This window comes from Mycena indigotica (genome assembly GCF_014461135.1).
Source record: "Mycena indigotica strain 171206Taipei chromosome Unknown Mind.scaff0002, whole genome shotgun sequence".
NCBI classification, from domain to species: Eukaryota; Fungi; Basidiomycota; class Agaricomycetes; order Agaricales; family Mycenaceae; genus Mycena; species Mycena indigotica.
In genome coordinates, this window is record NW_023503001.1 from 2,602,453 (window position 1) to 2,618,150 (window position 15,698).

Consider the following 15,698-nt stretch of genomic DNA (forward strand, 5'->3'; position numbering starts at 1 on the left):
CCCTCCCAACGATCACCTTGGGACAGAGCCTGCGACGCTGCTCAGGCCTTCTGCACTCTACGTCGGCAGTTACAGACGACCAGTATATAGTTGACGCCCTAGCAGGCGGACCCTTAGAGTTTCTTCTCTTTGGATCCTCCCCTGCTAGGTCGGTCCCTCCGTGTATTCCTGTAGCTTTTATTCACGCTTTGGATCCTCCCCTGCTAGGCTTTTGTCAGAGTCTCCAGGGTTGCCCTTACACTAGGTGAGTATTTTTATTCTAAAAGAAATGTTGCCTTTATAAAGGGTTATAGTTCTACTAGCAGCTTTAACTATGATTTTAGAGGCAAGCCTGAATCAGGGGCAGTGCTAGCCCTACCTTATGGGTCCCACCTGATGAAGCTGCAAAATGTGGAGACTATGCGGCAATATGCAGCAACTAATGCTGAATCCTGGTACCAATATGTTAATGGCAAGCGAGGTTGCCAGCTAGCAAATGGTAGACTCTATCTTATAACTGGCTATGAGAAGGCAATTGGAGGAGGTATTGCCTTGTATCAGAACCTTTCCTTTGGGGAGACCTGTTCTCTTTCTCTTAGTCCAAGCTCAACCCCACTAGGATATACCTTTGATTGTAGCCCTCCTGCACGGAGTAAAGTATTTTTTCAGCCAGAAGATCGGGAGACTCTTAACCAGACTATCTTCCTTCATGGCTTTACCATAGCATTAGGTCAAGGCTTGTGGGGCAAATTATTTGGTGCCAAGATTCAACCTATTATACAATCATCTCTGCCAGACTTTATTGATAAGAGTAATTCTTCAAAGCCCAGAAACTCTTCATTCTCCTCGAACTTTCTTTTGAGAAATGGTGGAGATTTGAATTACAAAGAAAGTTCTGAATCTCATGATAATAATGAGATAGATCCAGTAAACATTTTAGAATTATCTCCATCAAAAAGATACTAAGTATACCTGCTTGATAATTTGATTTAAGATAATTTCTAGATAGTTCATCCATTGTATGTGATTAATGACCTTTTGCTCTTGCAGGTTCCATCAGTTTTACTTATAATGCACACAAATATACTAATTCATCTTGTAGTTTCCTGATGCCAAAATAATAATCACACATGATGATACCTGGTCTAGTTTCCTGATTAATGTAAGTGCTAATCATACAGCAAATCACAAGTAATATATTTAATAGGAGCATCAAAAAGACTTGGCAATGGTAGCTCAGACAATAATAGAAGAATCTTATATCATTCAAGATAATGGTTTGTATATTGACCTTTATGTTTATATTGTAAAATAATCTTCTGACTATTCAGATGTGCTCTACTTCAACAATCTCCTCAATACTGGGAACAATCTTGACAGAAACATACTCAACACCAAAAGTATGCATCAGAAGTATTTCTATGAAAAATTTCAAATTCCATTAAATATGCCAATTGCCCTCTCTTCACTTCCAGATGCTGAGCCTGGTTGTCATCCTCTATTCTCTGTATCTCAGCTGATACAGTTAGCAATATATGAACATCCATTGAAAATGTGTACACTTAGGGAAATCTATTCAGCCCTTTACAATAGATATGACTTCTTTATGAATGAGGAGATTGAAGGGTCTGCTCAGGAAAGAAAGCCTACAGTTTGGAAGGTTGGTTGCATTACTCCTGCATGAGACAACCTCTAAGAATATCATCCAGAAGCTGGTAAGGCATGCACTTGGCTCCCACCACATATTCAAATATATTGAAATTGGGCATGAAAACAACAAAAAATCATTCTGGACTCTTGATTTTCTATCATTGATGACAGGATCAAGCTATAGAGTTCAAGGCAGGTCAGCAGAGCTGTCAGAGGATGGTGATAGCTCCAAATCAGTAGAGGATATCAAGAACATAGAATATGATCCTTGGTCTCGAACATTCAAGGTGAAGAGAAATACATCCAATATATATAGGGAAATGGCACAGGAGACTAGAGAGGAAGCCAGCCATAGCTATAAGGTATGTTCCTTTACTCTTTCCTATATGTTCTGTATTAACTGTCATTTTTCCTGCCAAGGGTCACCCACAATATACTCTCTACCATCATATTCAGCCCCAGCCCCAGCCCCCACCATATCCAACTTCTTCTCATCCTTCTCCATCTCAATCTTGGGCCCAACAGAGTCCATTTAGTAATTCTTCTCAAGCAGCCCCAGGTCCAGAGTTGACACAAATACTACCCCAGTCTCAAGTCCCAATGACAGGCCCAGACCCAGCTTCCATCCTCCGTCGTAAGCTTAACCTCCCAGAAAACATCCCTATCACCCTCTCTGCTTTGCCAGACTATGCAGCAGATATGAGGCCAAGTGTGCCACTCCCCCTTCTTATTGAGGTGGCAATTTACGAGAGCGAGACCAAGAGACTGACATTGAAGGAAATATACTCAGCAATTGAAGGACGCTATGAGTTTTTTCGAGGAGGGCCATCTAACGCTGCTTGGAAGGTATGTTGGCTATTTGTTTTTGCATGGTAATATTGTGCTCAACAGCTTGTAGTGTTCAATTCGACATGCCCTGTCACTACGCCTAGTTTTTCAACAACTTGACAGGCCACTCCAGGTATCTGGCAAGGGAAGCTACTGGACCCTGGACTATTCGAGAGGAGAAGGAACCAAGCGGCATCGTAAACACCACCCTGGGGATTCAGAGGATGATTCTGATGATAAGATCAAAGCAGGCAAGACAGATGTTAAATCTGCAAGTGAGAGTCAATATAAGCAGCAGCAGTATGAGCAGCAGCAATACCAGCGCCACCAGGAACTTTCCCACCCACCAGTATATATCCAGAAGTCATTAGCACAATACCAAGCTGAGCACAGCAACCACCTCCACATCAATACCGTCACTCAGATTAAACAAGAGCCTTCTCCTTCTCCAACACCGTCTCCCAGTAGCCAGAGCTCTCGTTCTAGTGACGGTTTTGGCACACCATCACAAGAACCTCTTTACCCTCGCCAATACCATCAACCAGCCCCAGTGAATCTTTTTGCACCACCTTCCAATCCTCTACCCTCTCAATCAAACATGTACCCCGCTGGTTACCAGCAGACTCACAGAACGCTTGCGCATTCTCGTTCCTGGACCCCGCAGGAGTTCCAGCAAGGGTCAAGTCATGATATGCCTATCCGGCCTGTTGGAGTTTGGAATACTGCTCATGGTCAGCATCAGCAACAGCTGGTGGATCCAAGACTGTTGAGGGCGCCATATTTGACCCTGTTTGGCCAGGGACAGGGTACACCACCAAGCAGTGAGGAGGAAGATAAGCAATGGCATTATCAGAGCCAAGGCGGGCATAGGCAGTTATGAATTACATAAAAGTGAGTTACTCCGAAATCCGAGTAATAGGCATCATATTATGATATTAACAATGCTGTTGTCTAGCACATTGCCCGGCCGCTTGCGGACACTTTTTCGCCAGTGATCTGTGCATGGATTCAAGATTCTTTTCCAATGCTTCGCTGGACAATGCACCGAGTCTAAACCACTCCCATCTTTACTTTACTTTTTCTTTTTCTTTTTCCTACTCTTCAAATTTGTAAACATGCTCTTCTGACCACAACGATTTGTACGCACCCTTTTCTCACTGTCCACCATGCTTTGAAATTGTCTTCCTCTCCTCACTTGCTAACTTTCCCACCCCATTCTCCCCACTATACATTCCACATCCCCCAAAAAACGCCTCTCCCCAGAACACAAGTGTAGCATATGTACTCAGTATCTGCTTCCCTTGCCATCACTATTGAGTACATACCTATCGCCACGAGTGTGTCAGCGTTGGGCTCGGGCCGTATCGGGTCATTGGGTGGTCCAACTGCGAGTAGGTCTGAGGAGCACGAAGATGGGTTTTAAGCCCGGAGAATAGATGATATTAGCCTAGCGACTACATCCTGTAAGTACGGTTTTTTATACGCTCAGATATTAGGGATGGATCGGATAGGCGCTAGGTCCCAGGGCGGATGGGATGGGTGCTGCATAGGGCCCGCAGGGGTGAAGGGAAGGGGTTAGAAGAATAGGAGAGCGTTGAGGAGTATGGCAGTTGTGCGGGCCTGCGCGGGCCTGATCGGCCCCGAACGGCCCGACCCGAACTGTGACAGTGTAGCTGCTTCTTGACAATGAAGTGTTGGTCCTCTGGCACAAGGGTCTGGTCTTTGAGCTTACATGTCTGTTTAGTGAACCAAACAGAATGAGAAAAAAAAAAACAGGAGGGCCGCCTCTTCGGGTTTGGTCATGTCTCTGTTATATATTATATAGCCTCAAAGGGCAGGGCAAGGGGTGTGATCGCCCCAGGGGTGTTATCACCCCTAAGTTATGTGTTCATCGGTTAATGGATGAAACACGAAGATCATTTATGCCATCCGGAGGGGCTGCAGTCCCTGTCTCCGTTGCTTGGCTATTTCACACCGGTTGCGATCGAGGGAGGCCGATTGCGGGACGCACTGTGCTGGACGTAGCGGCTCTGCAGCCTGACTTAGGAGGGCCGTCTTTGCCCTGCGGACGAAGACCTTGAGACTGAGACTACTTGGTACTCTGTTGGGCTGGCACTGTGGACCACCGTGACTGCATTGACCCTCTTCTACAGCACCAGCCGGCGCCTCTGCCAGTGCAATAAGTACATGATATGACAAGCGCTGAATGGCAGTCCAAGCCCAAATCTCTGCACTACTAGCATATCCCGGACACCTCAGTGTCCGATAAACTCCCCAATCCCATCCCAAAACCTGCCTCCCGATCAGCTCCCAGCTCCCAGCCCAAAACAAAACAAAACACGCACCGACACCGCTCCAACACGCGCCCATCAGTCCTGCCTGGCCGCACGTCCGGCTTCCCGCCGTCGCGGTTAAACACCATCTCCGTCCTTCCCGCGCCCCACGGCGCCCACCGCGGCGCGATCGTGTCGGTGACGTCATTCGGGTCGCCGCGCGCCGCAAACGCGAGCAGCGCGCCCGCGAGCGCGTGCACGAAGCGCGCGTCGGCGAAGAACTCGGGGTAGGCCAGCACGGGCACGTCGATCGCGAGCGACGGGAAGTAGTACTGCAGGTCGCCGCCGTGGTTCGCCGGGGGGATCGCGAGGGCGGCTTTGTACGCCGCGGATGTGGCATTTTTGGTGTTGGCCGCTTGGGAGACGGCGTTCAGGAGAGCGTAGGCTGGGCAGTCGAAGACCGCTATGAAACGCGTTGAACGGCAAAGAGAGAGAGCAAGGCAAGACTCACTATCCCCGTAGAGCGCTATGATCTTGTCCGCCGTCGACCCAACGTCGCGATAAACCTCCTCCATCTGGGGGATGTACTCCCCAGGCAAATTCGGGTACAGCTCGAGCGCATACGCGGAGACGCTTCTTGCGACGGGCAGGCTGGTGTTAACGAAGATCCGCCCTTCGTGCGAGTTTGCCAACACCAGCGTCGAGCGCTATGCGTCCCACAGTCAGAACTCAGCCGGATCGCCAGCTGCGATGGACGTACCCCGTTGATGCGACCGTTCTTCAATGCCGCCATGGGATTTTCGCGGATCAGAGAGCCGCCAGTGACCGGGGTAAAGGCGTAGGTGCCGAGGAAGGTGTTGGCACTGAGATAGACATTGGCCTCTTGAAGTGCTTCCGCTGGAAGCTCGCGCAGGCAACCCAATGAATCTTTAGCCATAGCACATCTGTTTCATCATCAGTTCTGCTTCACAAAACACAAAAGGCTTACCCTGTTCGTGCGACGACGGCATTATACACAGACTACGACAATATATCAGCAACCGAGAAGTACAGAAAGCTGGCCCACCTGTGGAACTCGCTCATTGTATCTATACTGCGAGATCATGAAGGGCGAGCTGGAAATAGCGGCGTTGAACAACGGCGGGCTCGTGTTGCCTCCGTCGGCGACGATATGTTGCACGACCGAGCCGCCGCCCGCAGATTCGCCGAATATCGTCACCCGTGCCGGGTCGCCGCCAAATTTCGATATCTAAAAGCATCAACGAAAGAAAAGAAGGGTGTGGTGCCGGCGACTGACGTGTTTCTGCACCCAGCGCAGCGCAAACTGCTGGTCGACTGCAATTCCCTCTAAGAACACAAAATGGGAAGACGCAAAACGGACGCACGCAGCCCGGCATTCAGGTCGCCCCCGGCGCCGACTTCCCTGCCCGCGAGGAAGCCAAAGAGCGCGAGGCGATACTGGATGATGACGACGACGATGTCCTCGCCCGCCGCCTTTATTAGGTCGCTCCCGCGGAACTGGCTCGATGACCCGAGGTAGTACCCGCCGCCGTGGATCCAGACGACGACCGGCAGCGGGCCGGCGCGTGGCGGCGTGTCCCGGCCTGGGTAGTACACGCTGCGTGCATTAGTCAAGGCGACAAAACGAGGAGGGCAGCGGACACACCTGAGGAAGAGACAGTCCTCGCTCGACACGTTGCTCACTTCGCGCTGTCGTATCACATGTTGTTGCTCGGCCCGCGCCATGGGCACGCCACGCAGGGGATTCGTCGTCAGCGTCCCGACGGTGTCGACCTGCCAGCACTGTGCGGGCTGCTTTGTCGCATCCTGCACGCCGCGGGCCGTCTCCGGCGGTCTCGGCGCGCGGAACCGGGCAGCACCTACATCGTCAGCAGACTCCCGAGGGTGCAGTAGAATGGAGCTCACCGGTCGGCGCCGCAGCGTACCGCACGCCCAAGAAGGACGTGATGTTCGTGTGCGGGTCGACGGCGCCGCGGTATTTCGCGTATCCGAGGTCGATTGTGGGGGACGGGGACGCGAGTGTGAGGCTTCCGAGAAAGAAGAGCTGCTTCAGGTGCATTGTTTTCGTCAGAAGGTGTTACCAGGCCCTATTTCGACACACCGCCCTTTTGTAGTGCCTCTCAATACTAGGCGGTGCCGACAATCGCGGTACCTGCAGAACACCTTCGAGTCATGCAAAACCGGGGTCTTGCCAACGCTCATCCGTGTGGCTCGGTTCAAAGCCCAACGTGAGTCACGGAAAGGATGCTGAAAGGAAAGAAGCATGAGGCTGTGCCCAAGCGTACTTGTGCCGAGCAGAATGCTGGAGAAAGGCGCCACGTAGGACATCAAGACCATCAGGCCCCCCACAGCCCTCGGAAACCACAGCAAGCTAAGTTGGGGATACACAGCAGTTATTATTATAATACACGAAGAGGGCAACGCGAAGAGCGACGAGGGAGAAGCGCATATTTATATGTACATATGAGGCGTTAGCGTTTAGAGTTTGTTTGTAGTCAAGTCCGGATGAGTTTGGGGGTAGCCAGCGGGGGTGGGGATATCACAAAGAGAGAGAAGAGAAAAGAGTATGCAAATAGTGGAGGCAGTTCTATTGGGGGATGATTCCGTCAAACTCGCCCTCTTGGACGCGGATCTCGACGACCTCGATCTCGTAGTCGGTCAGCGCAGAGTTGGTTGAGGAGACGGAGGTGGAGAGGAAGCCGTTCCCGGGGGGCGATGTCGATGCGACGTCTATACTGTCATAAGCAGCGAAATAAAGAGAGCTGGAGACATACAGCGGTCCTTGATGTAGGGCGGGACAAACAGATCCTGTTACCCGTCAGCGTGAGTCAGAAAAGAAGAAGCGAATGCGCACCTGGTTCCACACGAATCCCTGGCTGCGCTGGATGGTGAGGATGGGGCGGAGCGTATAGACCCTCTCGCGCTCGCGCTTGCCCTTGCGGGTGCGCCGCTTCGGGGGCTCGGGCTCCACCGCCCGCTGCTTGCCTTTCGCCTTGGCCGTCACAGGCGCGGGCGTCGGCGGGGGCATCTCTGCAGCCTCGGCCTCAGCTTCTGCCGCCGCGGGGACCGGCGACGACGGCGCCTCAGGGTCGACCTCCATCTCCATTTCAGCTGCCATCCCCTCGTCATCGTGATGGACGTCGTCGACGACGTCCCCACCATTCTCCCCATCGCTCCCCCCGCTCTCCTCCTCATCGCTCCCGCTCTCGCTCCCCTCGTCGTCGCTGTCGCTGTCCGCATACTCCCGGATCTGCTCGTAGCACGCCCACGTCGGCGGCGAGGACGCCCGCCCGATCGCGCGGCGCCGGAAGGGGCTCGGCGGCGCTGTGCTGGTCATTGTTCGATAGCTGGGTGCGGTTGGTAGGTATGCGGGAAGGAGGGCTGGCTTGCTGCTGCTGTGCGGAGGAAACGAGGCGAGTCACGCTGACTCAGCGATGCGATGGTGATCGGGCCAAGTCGGGTTGCGCGGGAGATCGGCCGACCGTTCCTACGTCGGCCGAGGGAAAAGGCCAAGACCTCTTCCTTTCGGCTCAGCTGGAACCAAAGTGGTGCAAGCAACTACCGCTGATCACAAAATTTATTAGTTGATGCTTGATCATAAGAGATTCTCAGAGCAGTTTGTTTCAAATTTCATTACAATCTTTATCTCTGAATATTTTCCTCTGCTGTCTTGCCTTTTGGCAACCTTTGTCCCTGAGATAATTGACCAACACATAACTTGGGATCAAAAAAGAAAACAGATCTTTCAGTTTTATTATCTAGGCTTGGAGGTAGTAGACTTTATCTTTTATAATTATTTTTTGCTCACTCTAGAAGCCACAAGTCAGGATGTAGAAGGTTTTGTATTCACTAATATTGAACCACGGGGAAGACCGGGTGGAGCTTTGAGTAGGGTGGAGGGGGGTTGAGCTTGTAGGGATACCAATGACAGAACTTCTCCGAGGGGCCTGATGTCAGCATTGGGCTCGAGCCGTATTGGGGTGTTGGAGGTCCGACTTCGAGAGGGTCTGAGGAGCTCGAGAGATGGGTGTTCGCCTGGAGAATAGACAATATTAGCCTAGCGACTACATCCTGTAAGTACAGTTTTTATACACTACAATGTTAGGGAGGGATCGGATGGGCGTCAGGCCCCAGGATAAAGCGCTGCACGAGTGGTGCGGGTAAGGTACTTGTACTCACCTGCGAGTTTTCTGACCCTTTGAAATTCATACCTTCACTCCCACCAACCTTGAGGCTATAGATACCTGTATCTGCAGGTAAGGTATTCAAATACCCGGAGGTATACCTGTCCGCAGGTATTGCAAGGTACCTGCAAGGTATTCGCAGGTAAGACCTGTGAGTTGGTACTGCTATTAAGCCCAAGTAAGGTGCACAATGTAATCTTTATTCAACCAAATCTACGGAAAGTTACACTTCAGGCACTGTCCTCATCTGAGACCTCAACCGTCTCAGGCTTTCTCGAGTTGCGAGACCCAAGTGTCTTGCTTACACTAGATTCGGGGATCAGGCCCGCATTATACCATGCCGCAACACAGGCATTCATACGAATGCTTTCCGCGCCCAAGCCATGCTGCCGCTTGGTGACCATCCCACCTCCAAATGAAAATGCCCGCTCCACATCAACGGATGTTGCCGGGGCGCCGAGGAAGTCGTAGGCCACACATTGGATGAGGTCCATCCGTCGAGCATCGCGTGAAAAACACCAGGAATCCTCTGCTCAATGTCAGCACTGGTGCCGACATGTGATTGAACAACATACTAGCAGCAGGCGTTTGAGTTCGGGGCGTGTGTGCTCGAAGATAATCTTGATGTCCCGAGCCAAGGTGTCTGGTGAGTGTACTTTGACATTCGGTTGGAGGGTTTGGAAGGTGTGCACGAGCGGCTGGTCCTTGATGATGGCAACTTAAAAGTTGCGGAAATTATGCACTCTCAAAATATTTCGCAAATTTTGGGAATAGCTGTGATCCGCAGCTTTCTGTTCAATTCAGAAAAGAAAGTTGCAGAAAATAGTTTTTTCTTCAAAATGTTGTGGAAAACTCGAATTATCACAAAGTGTGTGGAAATTTATTACTTCCCCACTTTGACTGCCATAGTCTCTGCAAGCGGCTGGGCAACGTGCTAGACAACAGCATTGTTAATATCATGATATGGCACCTATTACTTGGATTTCAAAGCAACTCACTTTTGTATAATTCACGACTGCCCGCGCCTGCCTTCGCTCTGATAATGCCATTGGTTATCTTCTTCCTCGCTGCTTGGTAGTGTACCCTGTCCCTAGCCAAACAGGGTCAAATATGGTGCCCTCAACAGTCTTGGACCCACCAGCTGTTGCTGATTTTGAAATGTAGTGAGGTAGAGGAAGCAGGGGAGAAGGGAAAGAAACACATGTGTTCCTTAGCCCGCTCAAGTCGTAGTATTTCCCACTGTTGCACCCTGTATAAGCCTTCTCCTCATCGGCTCCTATACACAGCGCTCGTATTTGCTGCAGATTACATAAAAAGGAAATGTTGACACAGGCAGCTTGGATAATCAACATATAAATTAACCAGATTTCCATGCCTGTAATATTTTTATATCAATATATCAGCAATAACTTGTGAGTACATAGCCTGAGAAAAATAGCTGTGTGTCACGGAGAAGACCCGGCCCGTCCGCTCCGGCGCTGGTGTCGGGCCATTGCGGGCCCGTAACACGCAGCACGTGACGACGGGGAACATGCGCCCCAGTAGGAGGAACGCACACGTGGGAAGCACATGACCGAGAACGACACGTCGAGCCGTCGCCGAGCCCAACTCGACACAAGGGGACTAGGGAGGAGTGCTAGGAGGTTAGGAGTAGCGCCTGGCCCGCAAGGGATGTACGATTGTCCCCTCTGCAGCCAGGAACGGGAGCGAGGAGGAGGAGGAGAGGCCAGGGTGTCCGATCACCCCTTTGCGGGCCTGCGTATATAAGGCGCGATAGTGTACCCTGTACTCTATCGCTTAGATCGTCTAAAGAACCACCTTACTCTGTGCAAGGAGGCGTTATCGACTCATCGGGCCCAACACGACCCGATTCGAACCTTCAACCACCGACAACGACAAGGGACCGAGTTCACAGGCCCTTTCGGTTTCGATCTACCCCGCCCCGCCGTACCTGTAGGCCTGACTATCCGTCTGTTCTGTTCCGGGCGCGTGTTCTTAGGAGAGGTCCTTGCACGGCCCGACCCGCAGTCTGACACTGTGATCCTCTACCTCACTATAGTTCAAAATTCTGTTCCTATAATATTGTATAGTTATAACATAACATAATATATTTATATTCAAACATAATCATATTCAAGTGATCAACCAAGGGCATAATATATTTATAATATTCTGAACATATTCAATATTTAATCAATCATAATATATAATTCTGGCCAGCACTACTTATAGCACCCTCACATTGCAGATATGGATTTTTGAGGTCATAATCAGGTATAAGACCTGTGTTGACATCTTGTGTGGGGCATGAATCAATAGCTTGGAAGAGGGTTGTACTGAAGACGGGATTGAATTTGGAGACATTTAGATATACTAACAATGTGCTCCGCACCTTCTCCAGCCCGTTGTAGCACTACATACTGCAGGCAGAACACCTCAGGCTACCCCCCCCCTGATCTCTGTTAGGGTTAAAGAACCCCCCCTCTCCCCAAGCCTATGAGGGGGTCCTCCCATGGGGTTACTCCACTGGGTATGGGTCTACCCAGATTGTGGGCTTGCCCATGGTCTGTCACATCACATTAGCCCTTTTTGGTGTGGGTTGACCCATGGGTGTGGGTATTTGTATTTAATTTATTACAGCCTATATAGCAGCCTAGAAAATATATAAAAAATGCTGGGACACTTAGACATGTTCCAAGTAATATATTATGATACTTGGGTGATGGGAAAATACATTTCATAGTTCAGGTAGGGGGCAGGTGCTTGGATTATATTTTTTTTCAGCTGGCGTGGCTGTATGGAAAGTATCTAGACAATTGGGTACCTATATAGGCTATAGATAAAAGAAAAGGTGGTGGTGGGCAAAAAAATGACCCTTCCGAGAGTTGAACCAGAGGGGGTGGGGGGGCAAGACTTGTACTGGAAAAAAAGACAGGTGCTGGAATTGAACCGGTGAAAGGGAGGTAAGAGGGAAGCCGACTGGGCCACGGAACGATTATAGGTCGGTGCTTTGATCGTCACTTGACGCCCTTCCACCCCTGCTACAAAATAAGCATATTGTGCTCTGCTGGTTTGGCCTTCCGCCCATGCTCCTTAAGCTTGCTGCTAGAACGTTCCTATAATATGTATTATCTATATATACTCATGCTACATAGGTCGTCTGGCTATTACTGTGCTGAAATCAACATATCACCGTTATATCTGACATGGCCGATGATGCCGGCCGGTATATGACTCTGCCGGCCGGCATGTTCAACTTGGGTCGTCCCCATGGTTGCTGGGTATACCCGGACGCGCTCGCGGAACGTGATTTGGGTCAACCCAAGGGGCTTCATCAGGCCTGGTTTGGGCAAGGCCATCACTCGGCTTGGATATACCCGAGGTCTTTCCCAAAAAGGACATGGGCCAGCCCGGGGCGGTTGTGGGCTGACCCACACGCGTCGCACAAAGACGCGTCCGGGTAGGCCCATCAGTGCACGTGGATGCGCCCAATTGGGGTGGTCATACCCGCGCAAACCTTCCTAAATAGGCTGGGCAGACCCATCAGCCAGGTATTTTCAGGTCATGCACTTGGTTAAGCCCACCATCAGTGGGTATAACCCGCGCGTTTGCCTCCAGGGTCTGCGGGCACGCCCACGTGCTTCCCGGCTCGGCCCACGGGCATACCCGAGTCGGATCACGCACCTGATCGGCCGAGTCGGCCGAATCACTCACCCCCAGCGGGGCTCGACCTCTGTGACCGTTACCGTGGGAAATCGTCACCTCTCCCTCTCTCCAATTTGCACCTTCCTATTCGGGACATCCTCCCCGCCTCCTCCCCGACCCAGTCCCTCTTCCGCCCACCGCGCGTTGGTGCGTTAAGCTAGGTGCGCAATCCGTTCAGCAGCCTTCACGCGTGCTAAATCCTTCCTCAAACAGTAGATGAATACATCGGTAGATACAAAATGTGAAATCTAAAGAAACACATCGTCATCGTCACCTTCCACTTCAGCCCGCTCAAGAACACTAAGTACTGCTATAAGCGCTGGGTCCTCAGCTTCCTCGGGAGCGCCATCATCGCTGCAAACATCCGACTCATCCTCTTCAGTCCTCCAGAGAGGTACAGCGCGTGATACTCGCGCCATCGTCAATTCCATCGCAGATGGCCCCCAAGCTGGAAGTCCGTCAGGCGGGAGAAGCGCGTCTAAGGAGTCCTTCCACATGACGTGAAGGTCGAGCAGGTCGCGACGTTGATGCTCCAGCTGGTAGAGAAGAGCGGGATCGCTAGTTTCAGCGATTGTGGACTCTAAAGCCTCCCATTCAGTCGCTAGGTGAATCCGAAGATGCCCATGTTCCCGTCTGAGGCGATGTAACTCTTCTTTTGCTCGTTGCTTCTGCAGAAGCAGGCGAATTAAGCCTCGCAAGTCAGCGTCGATTAGCGCCCGAGGAACGTCAACGCCGTCGTTTTCTGTGAGGCCGACATCAATCCAGATGGCATCGTCAATGTCCAGGTCGAAGATGTGGTCCTCCTCGATGCGCTGGGGGGCGACTGTTTTGCTGGGGACCTTTTTCTTCGCAATAAGCTTCTCGATGTGCCCAACTTCCTCGTTGTACTGCTTCACCAGCCGTTTTATGGTCGGTTCACGTTTTTTGATCGCGGCAGACGCATGTTCATTCTTCTTATGAGCTGAAAGTTGTGTTAGATTCAAATACAACTGGTTGATAGTGGAGTTCACGAACTACTTGTTGAACGACGCACGGATCGCTCAAGTTGATCATGTTCCATCTTTTTCGATGTTATCCGATGAAGGAGGCGATCGCGTAAGGTGGTGAGCGAAAACTTGTGAGTATAATACTCGCGATGCTGCATGCTGGCCAGTGCCACCATCTCTGGAAGCCCCAAGCTGGCGTAATAGTTTGTCGCGCTTGGCTGTTTCTTTCTTCAAGCTGTCTTGGAGATCCTCGATCTCCTCTTGCAGCGTCTGGCGTTGAGCGAGTGGCAACTCGAGACGCCGCAGCTTTGCCAGTTTAGCAGTGCTTTGTTTATCGAGTAGAGCCATCGTTCGTTCTGCAACAATAACATTCTTGATTGCAGTGTCGGCGGCTGTTTTTGAACGTTCTAGAGATGGCAAGTAAGTCTCGTAGACGGGGAAGCCATAGATGGACAACATACTGGCTAACGGTCGCGTTTGGTAAGCGATTTGGGTTTCCCAGTGTCCTTGTATCTCTTGCTCGGTCATGTTGCTGGCCGAGAGGACTTGTTCAGCCTCTCTCAACTTGCTTTCGAAGAGGTTCGTTCGCCGCCTTACCCACTGAGCGATGGTGTACATCACTTCCTTTGAATCGTGCTCCAATTGACGATCCAGAGTTAATACTCTTTGATGATACTGAAGATATCAGATTCGCTGACAGCAACAAGCGAGAATGAACGCACCCCACAGACGCCGAAGGTTGGAAATGAGATGGCTCAGTTTGAACCATACGCGTTTGCTGCCCTCTCCGTTAGTTCCCCCGAACCCGATGCATTTTTGCGGGTGATAAATCAGTTGACATGACCAGATATGGGCGAAGGCGTGAAAGACCGATACGGCGAAGACAAGACGGTCCCAGTAACGGAGCAGAAAGCCGAATTTCTTGCAGGAACGCTCCAGTTGGCACGCGATATCGTATAACACGCCCACTATTACGTTGAGAGGCAGATGCTGCATGAAGGCTTCAAGGAGCAAGATGGCATAGTATTGTTTTTCGCCCGCGCTGTCCATGTTGACGATAAATAAAGGGATATCATGGCGACAAACAAGCCCCATGAGACCAGTTTCCGCAAAGAAGCGCGTGCTCGCTTTCTCGCGCGCTTCATCGGCAGCCTTGAAAGACGCTTCGCAGGCGTTAAGTCCTGAAGTTGGCACCTTGAGGCCGTCTTCGTATCCATCATCCTCCAGCTCTCCGTCAAGCCTTGGTCTTTTGGTGGCATTGGGAGTAGCCCGAACGCCATCCACATATTCCTCCATAGCCTTCGCGCGCGATCACGAGGTATGAAGATGGTGTCAGGATGCTGGCGTGGCGGGTCCATAGCACCGGAGCTACGGTAACGCTTTTGTGTGAAATTGCCATCCAGGCAGACAGCAACGTCGAATGTCTGAGTTGCGTCGTGCTTCAGGCCATTGAAACACGCAGGGCAGCGCTTTATGAGATAATCACTGGGACGAGTCCGATGCGGCGGGTCAGAATAGGGATTAGGAGGGGGAGCCATGTCTTGGTCCTGCTCGCGACGTCGCTTCTTGCCAGCAGCCTTCGCACTGGAGGCCACCGGCAGGCGGGTACCGGTCCCGGTCCGGTTTTGACCCTGATCGGCGTCCGGGGTAATGACATCTTCTTGATGCGGGGTAATGACACCTTCTTGATGCGGGGTAATGACAGCTTCCTCGTTCGGATGATCGACGGTGTCATCGGCATAACGGTTCCGGGCAGCGGTCCGAGCCGGTTCCAAGGCATCGTTGACTCGTTTGTCAACGAGGAGCCGCAATTGGGTGAACCATTGAGTCGTATTCCCAAATCGGATACGGAGGCGCTCCTAATAGACATGCGAATGAGCTACTAGATCAAATAGAATGTAGAAAACTCACCCCAGACGCCATCTTATACCCCCATTCGGCCAGAACATTCTCTAGCGTTTTGCAGAATGCCGTATTATTCGGGCGCCACGTTGAGCCCGAGCTCGATAAAGAACTGGAGTAAAGGTATTTCGACCGCGAGAGTTGGATTGCAAGGACTGCAGGGAAAGAGT

The 15,698-nt window shown here is 51.2% G+C and overlaps 3 protein-coding genes across 3 annotated transcripts; 1 reads left to right on the forward strand and 2 right to left on the reverse strand.

The window, feature by feature from the left end:
* Window positions 1-2,229: 2,229 nt before the first annotated feature.
* MIND_00204000 (Winged helix DNA-binding domain-containing protein) lies at window positions 2,230-3,337 on the forward strand (the record flags this gene model as incomplete). The annotated part of the gene is made up of 2 exons (XM_037358939.1): window positions 2,230-2,475; window positions 2,528-3,337. The coding sequence occupies 2 exons, from the start codon at window positions 2,230-2,232 to the stop codon at window positions 3,335-3,337; spliced, it is 1,056 nt and encodes a 351-aa protein (XP_037224034.1).
* A 1,375-nt stretch (window positions 3,338-4,712) lies between these two features.
* Window positions 4,713-6,816, reverse strand: MIND_00204100 (Carboxylic ester hydrolase; the record flags this gene model as incomplete). Its single annotated transcript, XM_037358940.1, has 10 exons — window positions 6,657-6,816; window positions 6,397-6,610; window positions 6,116-6,348; window positions 6,028-6,065; window positions 5,797-5,979; window positions 5,719-5,750; window positions 5,491-5,674; window positions 5,242-5,437; window positions 4,803-5,193; window positions 4,713-4,749 (listed from the first exon to the last, which is right to left on the reverse strand). Exons 1-10 carry the CDS (start codon window positions 6,808-6,810, stop codon window positions 4,713-4,715), a joined length of 1,662 nt encoding a protein of 553 aa, XP_037224035.1. The 5' UTR covers window positions 6,811-6,816.
* A 522-nt stretch (window positions 6,817-7,338) lies between these two features.
* Window positions 7,339-8,103, reverse strand: MIND_00204200 (uncharacterized protein; the record flags this gene model as incomplete). Its single annotated transcript, XM_037358941.1, has 3 exons — window positions 7,606-8,103; window positions 7,526-7,559; window positions 7,339-7,481 (listed from the first exon to the last, which is right to left on the reverse strand). The coding sequence occupies exons 1-3, from the start codon at window positions 8,086-8,088 to the stop codon at window positions 7,339-7,341; spliced, it is 660 nt and encodes a 219-aa protein (XP_037224036.1). The 5' UTR covers window positions 8,089-8,103.
* Window positions 8,104-15,698: the final 7,595 nt, after the last annotated feature.